The following is an 8205-nucleotide window of genomic DNA, read 5'->3' as shown; positions in this document are numbered from 1 at the left end:
CGCATGGCCATTTTATAACCTAGCTTCTGTACGATGTCGTCAGTTCTAAGAAATAATGCTGGAGTTGTATACTGTCCATCTGCAGTGATCTTAAATGAATTCTAAGCAATCTTATTTTTGATGTGCGTTCCGTATGTGCGTTCTGCATGTACGAACGGTCTCGTAAACACGAGGACGTCTGCGTTGTTCGATGAGTGTACATGTAGATATGTATTTATTTAATGGACTGGGTTTTACACTGCCGTAATGCCGGCACAAAATGTAAGACACGAATCAGAGTTCAGATAATTTTGTCGTGCCTCCTGAGTTTCTGTAAACCAGACGACACCACGGACAGGGATGTCAACAAGATGTAGTCCTTCCCTCGTGGTACCTACACTCTGATTCACAGAGACAGATAAGGACTGGCAATAACTAACCAGTACTGTAATATGAAGGATCAGATACACTTGTCTATTTTTGTATGCATGCCATCTCTACAAAGGTTTGTAAATGGGTTTTGTATTCCAAGGTGTGTGTGTGTGTGTGTGAGAATCGGAGACTTCCAATGTGAACCCGTGTCCTCCACGTTGTGTTTCTATGAAATATTTTACATTTGAAGCCCAGAAAGTGTTTTTTGGAAAAGTGGTCTCTGGAAACGGTAAATAACTGTATTTATAAACTGTTCAGTGTTCGATGAGCATGCTCCTCATTACTCAAAACTGAATATCGCGCCATCTGAGATCAACGGACAGTCGCACATGTGTGCCGTATTGTGGGTACTTCTTTTTTTATCCAATAAAAGGTGACTTGACCATCACTTTATCATTCAGTTGCTCCCTTATCTCCTTTTCTTTTTTCTCTCTTCCATTTTCTTTCTTTCTCTTGGATTCTTTCTCTTTTTTTTGCAGTGGCAACACATTATTTCTGTAATGACTCATCATTCATCTTAAAAAAGATTCACCCTATATAGGCATACAACACATCTCTATATATACCTGTTTGGAAAGCATTACAAATCACTGGCAAGGTCTGTCTAGTTAATTGAGATCTGAGTAGATGCAGAAGTCGATCTGCCTTCTTGTTTATATGGATAATTACTGTACGTGTAAACACCGTTACAAGGCTTTTTCAAACATGATCTATCCGTTAAATTGCTTGAAAAGTCGTAAACAATTTATTTGGCTTTATAAAATTCAGTGACCAATTTATTTAGGTCACTAGCATTCTAATGAGCATTGAAAGGACCAAGATCTTTGTGTTCCCCATTAATCTCAATCTATGGGGACAGCAATTTATGATCATGGCTGACTTACTAACAGTTAATACAACACATCATCCCATTGGAGATGGCCAGTACTGTTTAATGAGCTTGTTAATTTCTGCTTTGTCATCAAACTAAACTAATGTGTTTATGTTCATTAGTGTGAGAAAAACATTAATTTTTCTTAAACGTCCCATGGGCAGAGATACAAGTACATTTTACAAATCAACCCAAATGTTTTCCTCTAACAGTTGGATGTTTTATAATCTAACTTTGTTTTGACAGACAACCCCTCTGGGAATAACGTTATGCATTCAGATTTAGAATATAATATAAAAAAGAAATAATATATCTTTATTTCTTCTCTGTGATTTTGGTACTGCAGCATAAGCATCTGACAGAAGAATTATGTTGAATTTTTGTGCTCTGTAATTATATAAAGTTCCAGCTATATGATCACCTGTCTGAGATTGACGGTCAGTATGTTATTGCTTACAGTATGGAAAAAGGATAATACCAACAGTCAACATTCATAAGCCCTAATGGTCCAAAGGCCATGTTTTAACTGGTAAAGGCCTAATACATTGTATTCATGTTTATGAGAAACTAAAGTAAAATAACATCTGCACCTGATCATGCCTTTGTAACCATGAGAATATCTTCCATTTCTCTGTAGCACAGTGTTTCTAAAAGACTGAGAAAATGAATACCACATCCTTTCATAATTTTCTTTTAATTAGTGGAAGAACAATTAGACATTTCAGAAGTCGCAGGATGCAAATAAATCACCTCACTGAGATTTAAATGAGATTGTATATTCTGTCCTGGGAATAAGGTTCATTTGAATCAGTCCATACATAACTGATTTACATTAAAATACTTTTAGGATATCAATTGTAATGACTTTTTCACAAATCAATCAGACATAGTATTGAATGCCCTTGTTGACAGTTGGAATATCCAAGCTGCCAATTCGTAAAACCAATAAGAATAATCATTGCATAGGAGCTAGTGACTTTTTAATTTACTATAATATAAATAAACAGTTTATTCCAAGTAAAGCCAACATTTCAGAAAATCACAATGTATTCACCATTCTTGTATATATTATCAGTCACACATGAAAGTCTTTGAAATGCAAAAATGTGTATTTAATAGAGGCTAGAGAGTTAGAAACCTAATATGATCAACTGGAAAACAGGATGTTCATTTGTCATAATTTCACTAGAATTTGAAAGCCCATTACTTCCCAAACAAGCTTTACTGTCACTTAACCTTTCCACATTTCATTAGTTTTACAAGTTGCTCCCTTATTTCTTTGGTTCTAATGCCATAAATTAACGGATTACATATCCCAGGAACTAGAAGATACATCAGACTAATTAGAATACGCAAATCCTGCGTCATTTCATGTTGAATCCTGTACGACATAAATGCAATCATGGAAGTAAAGAAGGTGATACAGATGACCGAGAGATGGGTGGTACAAGTATGGATGGCTTTGGAACGGGACTCCCCACCAGCTGACCTGAATATGACCACAAAAATAGCCACGTACGAAATAGCGATGCCGAAACAGTCAGGTATTACTATCACACAGAAACTGAGCATACCTGCCAAGTAGTTCTTCCTTGTGTCACCACATGCTATGGTAACCACCAATTGGTGCTCACAGTGAATCCCATAAAATACATTGGATGAGCAAAATGTGAGGGTTCCAACGAGGGAGATCATGGCTGTTATTATCATGGTATTACGAATCACAACCACAGCTGAAGCTATCTGACAGTTATTGTAGCTCATGACATCATTGTAACGTAGAGGCAAACAGATGGCAAACAACCGATCGACGGCCATCCCAAACAGGATAGTGGACTGAAAGGCACACAAATAGTGGACCCACCACATCTGAATCAGGCACAATATTCGAGGGAAAACATTTATATCTGAAACAAAACTGAAGATCATTCTCGGGACCACTGCCAGCGGAACACCTACATCAACAAAAGCAATGCAACCTATGAGCACATACATGGGAGAGTGGAGACTTCTCTGCTTCACAATGACGAACATTAAGGCGATGTTGGACGTCACTGAGAAAAGGAGGAGGATGGAAAAGGGAATAAAGAGGAGACTTCGGCTCTCGTAAAGGTTTGTAAATCCGATCAAATAGAATTCTGTATGAGAGAAGTTTTTGGAGGGTCCAAATTCCATAGTTCCAGCTTCTGGAGACTTGGAAGTAATACCTGCAACCAAAATAAGACAACTTTTGTTTGGGTCAATATTTCAATATATTGGTCAATATATTCACACAAACACGCACAATATGAATTAAGATGATGAGAACTTGAAGAAACAGATCTTTCCATTCCAACTCTTCTGCTCTCCTGCAGTGTTCCTTAGGAAACAGTTGGTCTTATTTTCTTTCTCTGTATCTAGAGAAACGGCTGAAAATATGCAGGATATTATTTACCTTTTGTTGATCAATTGAAAGCGTGTCCTATTGTTGCTGCGCTGTTCAGCTCTCACCAAAGTTCATGAGCGGAGACTCAGAGACAATAAGTAGCATGTGACACGCTGTAGAATGAAAACACCCGGTTCTGTGACTGGTTCTGCCCCGCTCTTGGACAAATGAGTGTGCCCCTTCTTAAATTGTCCTCTCCAATCCCATGATCCATTTGAAACGAAGACGTCCTAGGTTTAACCAATCAGAGGGAGCATGTGTTCTGATAGGGGCATTGCTAGTCATAGTCAATGTCATCATCCTAGGATCCCCTGACTTTGCCAATGTGTGTTTGCATTACATTTTATTAACATAAAGAATACTTCTTTAGAAAGTACAGCAGAAGATCAAGGATCAGAAGTTTACAGTTTAATATAACAGTGTGTATATATTTAACAGACCCCACAAACCCATGAATGTAATCATGTGTTGTGGTTGCTTGCTATTTGAGAAGTGCACTACAAACCATACAAAATGCTCATCTTAAAGTTGAAGGAATATGGGGTAGATGTTAACTTTATGCCGAATGACTGGATAGGTTACATACAGTATGTAGGTATGACTTGGTATGGTTTTAACACTTCCTCTTCTTGTCAGTTTCTTAAATATTCTCTGTCCTATTGTATATTTTATTTTATACAAACAACCTGAATCGGTCCATTTCTAATTGGTGTGGCTGTTTATGTAAATCAAACTTTAAATACATGGTGTTGTCCTAAATCTTATGCATCTCAATTCTGTGACTCTCAGAGGTTGCCACAACACTATTACCTAGATTTGATTAGGTCTGAGTGACTTTCAAGCAATCCTAAACAATCAGCAGTTTATGTGGGTTGACTTGTGGTGAAAACAATTTAATTGGATATTTTATGTTTTCCATTCATTATCTTCAGTGGCCAATTTAATTTGGCCACTCTTGTTTTGGGTTCATAATTCTAATCACCTTTGTACAGAACAAGATTCTTTTTTTTTTACCATTTATCTCAATCTGTGGGGACAGCAATTTTTGACCGAGGCTAATTTGCTAATTTATAAATCTGTTGGATATAATTGGAGATGGCCAGCATTGTTTAATGAGCTTGTTAATTTGTTTTGTCACCAAACTAAAATATGTTGTGTTCATTAAGGCGTGAAAGACATATACTTGACCTGAATGTGCAACAGACAGGTAATTTGCAGTCCAAACCTATAATGTTCCCTGCCTATGCTAATGTTTATCTTGGTGTGGTGGTTATTTTTACATTTTGCTACTATTTTGTGGCAGCATAAACATCTAACTTAAGAAGTTACATACAACCCCAGCCAATCTCTCACCCTGCCATGTCAATCTGAAAGTTGATACAAAACTACAGGTTGATTTTGGCCTTAGACTATGATTAGAATGTCCTGCAAACAACCATGTTTATTCTATCGATCTAGCATATCCTCTTTTCCAAACATTATTATTAACTACTCATTACTACTAACAAACAGGTGTTGGCAATTACTTAACCTGTAAACACTTAACAATTAGACAATTAAAACAATGAACTGTAGGTTATGCAGCTGGCAGTATGGGTTCTTTTGCATAAATAACATTTATGTAGGGAATACAGTATAAGGCCCATGGAGTTACCCAGGACTGTTAAGACAAACATTCCCTTCAAATGGCCCTCCTCAGTTTTCTATTGCCTGAGCTTTGTTGCCAGGGCAACAAATGTAGAGTTGATTTGTCAAACCAATCAGTGTAGATGTTGATAGTGATGGGAAAATGTTTCTTCATAGAAAGCCATGAACTTAGTCACTGTTGTCGTTTTTTTGCCATTTCTATAAGGGAAAAAGGACAAAAGGATGTAGTCGGCTAAAGACTAAGGTAAGCTGACAACCTAATAGCTTATTTCTGTAGACCAGGAACAAAAGATAAATGACATAGCACATGGTCAGATGCAGTGACATGGAGCTAAGGAAACCAAATCCATCAATACACCTGTTAAATCTGTGAAATTCTTCCATTCTTCTCACACTTGATCATGAACTTTCTAATTTGGTTGTTCAATAGGTGACCGAGAAGCCATCTTTGTTCTCCATTTTGTTCGTCATTTCATTTGGTCATGAATGACTTTGTTTACTCCCACCCATGGGCTTGTTTACATCGTGCTCCCTCATCCTGTACTGAGGCTGGATGAGGTGCTTGTTGGGAACAAGGGCTCCATCTGCTGGTGCAGAATTGGAGAGGCGCTTCACAAGAGCAGTCTGTGCCCAAATTCATGTTGTGAGTTTCATTAAAGTTTTTTTTTTTTTATGACAAGCTCTATAATTTCCAACTGAGGCCTCTATCTGGGTTCCCCTTAGTGGTTGAGGCACTCAGGATATCCTCTCTACAAGCACCTCTAATATGACTGAGAAAACAAGCCTTGACATGCATATTAAGAGGATGGACTTCGAACAGGAAAGCTGTATATTTTGATCCAGTCTTCTGCTTGTATCAATATGATTGTGTTAAATCACATTTTAAGTATGATTTAATCTGAACAAATATTTTTTTCGTAAAAGCATACATGAATTATCAATGAGCAGTGAGAATAATCGTCTATCCACAAGATGGCACTATTAGTTCAAGTAAGATTAAGTCAAGAGCAACACACACAGACATACACACACACACACACACGCACTAAAGCACAGGAGAAGGGTACTTGTGAACAAGCATTGGACCTTTGATGCATGTTTCTATAACGATTGTCTCATTTGTGTCCTTATTTTAGGTGCTCTTTTGTAATATTGAGAAAAGAATAACAATAAAAACAAACATTTTCTATATCAGTTGATTTACTGTAAGGAAGTGCATATGTAAAAAGGTACACACACAAACATAACATAAACATAGGTATACACATTGTTATGAACCTTCAAACCTTTCATGAATAATGTGAATGTAAAAGCATTGAAAACACAAAATTTACATTGAGACCTTTATTTAGCACATACCGTAAATAGCGAATATTTTTGCTGACAGGTTAATCAGAGGTGATGCAGAAATGAATGAAAAACAATCCACATTATAAGGCAACAATTCAATGTTAGTGCGACATAATTATGTGCTGTATGGAGAAGCAAAAAAATAAAATACAAAGTCTGGGCTGAAGTAATAGACTCTTGAGTAAATCTGTTGAATATGGTAAACCATGCATTAACATAATCAATTCACAAGGAAATAATCTACTGTGTTGGCAGAGTTTTTCTCTGACCTTTAATACATTTGAACACTGACAGGCGTATGGATCGAATACTCAAACCATAAATGAGTGGATTGAGGAAAGGGGGAAATATGAAAAAGAAAAGGGACATGAACACTTGAGTTTCGTAAGGCAGATGACGTAGGTCAAATCTGCTTTGCAGTATTTCAAAAAAGCATCCTATAGAGTACATAGAGACAGCAAACAGGTGTGGGGTGCAAGTTGTGATGGCTTTGATCTTCATCTCCCTGGAAGACAAACATATTCTGAAAATCTGTGCATACGAAAAAAGGACCATGACTAACGGTGGAAAAATATATATAGTTGCAGATACTAAACCCACAATGTTAATAACAGCTGTATTTGAGCAGGATAGCTTCACTAGTGAGTAATTGATGCAGTACAACTTGTCAATGTCCTGTTGACAAAATCGTAGTTGAAGAGTTAAGGAAAAAAAAAACAGAAATGCAATCAAGGGATAAACCCAAGTGAACACAATAAGCTTATACACTTTGCTCAGTGACATCATTGTGTGGTAGTGCAATGGGTGACAGATGGCAGCATACCTGTCATAGCTCATCACTGCAAGAATTGTAAATTCAATAATACCATATGTGAATAAACCATATATCTGGGTTTGACAACAGGCTAGTGATACTTCATATTTGGTTGATAATAAATTACTCAAAATGGCTGGCAAAAGAACAGTACTTCCATAGACACCATTTGCTGCTAAGTTACTGATAAAAAAATACATTGGCTCGTGTAACGTTTTCTCAACACCGATCACAGAAAATATAAGTACGTTTTCCGTAATGATGATCATGTACATAATAAGAAAAATGCTAAAGTATGCGTGCTTGAATTTTTCCATTCCATAGTAAGCAGTCAATACGATGAATGTAACATGAGAGGAATTTTCCATAATTGTGACTGATCCCAGAACACTGGGAAAGAAAATAAAATGTTATTTATTTATTGCTCTTCTTTTCAAATATAAGTTTACCATCTACAATATTTTAAATGTCCTTAATATGATAATAATACTCATAGTAATTCAAATAGTATTAGAAGTAGCAATATTATTGTTACTACTACTACTACAAATAATAATAATAATATCAATAAATCTGAGCACTTGAATAGGAACTGACAAATATTTCATACTAACATTTCTAATAAAATAAAATATTTTTTTACCTGTGTGTGCTCCACACATATGAAATGAATTGAACAGAAGCTCT

General features: G+C 36.4%; 2 protein-coding genes across 2 annotated transcripts; both read right to left on the bottom strand.

Annotated features, from left to right (window-relative positions):
* Nucleotides 1-2509: 2509 nt before the first annotated feature.
* or55c1 (odorant receptor family 55, subfamily C, member 1) lies at nt 2510-3457 on the bottom strand. Its single transcript, XM_067228628.1, has one exon. The coding sequence runs from the start codon at nt 3455-3457 to the stop codon at nt 2510-2512; it is 948 nt and encodes a 315-aa protein (XP_067084729.1).
* Nucleotides 3458-6944: 3487 nt separating this feature from the next.
* LOC136933310 (olfactory receptor 10R2-like) lies at nt 6945-7886 on the bottom strand. Its single transcript, XM_067228627.1, has one exon. It carries the CDS (start codon nt 7884-7886, stop codon nt 6945-6947), a length of 942 nt encoding a protein of 313 aa, XP_067084728.1.
* Between the last annotated feature and the right edge of the window lie 319 nt (nt 7887-8205).

The sequence above is a fragment of the Osmerus mordax genome, chromosome 25 (genome assembly GCF_038355195.1).
Source record: "Osmerus mordax isolate fOsmMor3 chromosome 25, fOsmMor3.pri, whole genome shotgun sequence".
Lineage (NCBI taxonomy): Eukaryota > Metazoa > Chordata > Actinopteri > Osmeriformes > Osmeridae > Osmerus > Osmerus mordax.
Note: the sequence above shows the minus strand (reverse complement) of the source record. Positions and strands in the feature narration are given on the sequence as shown.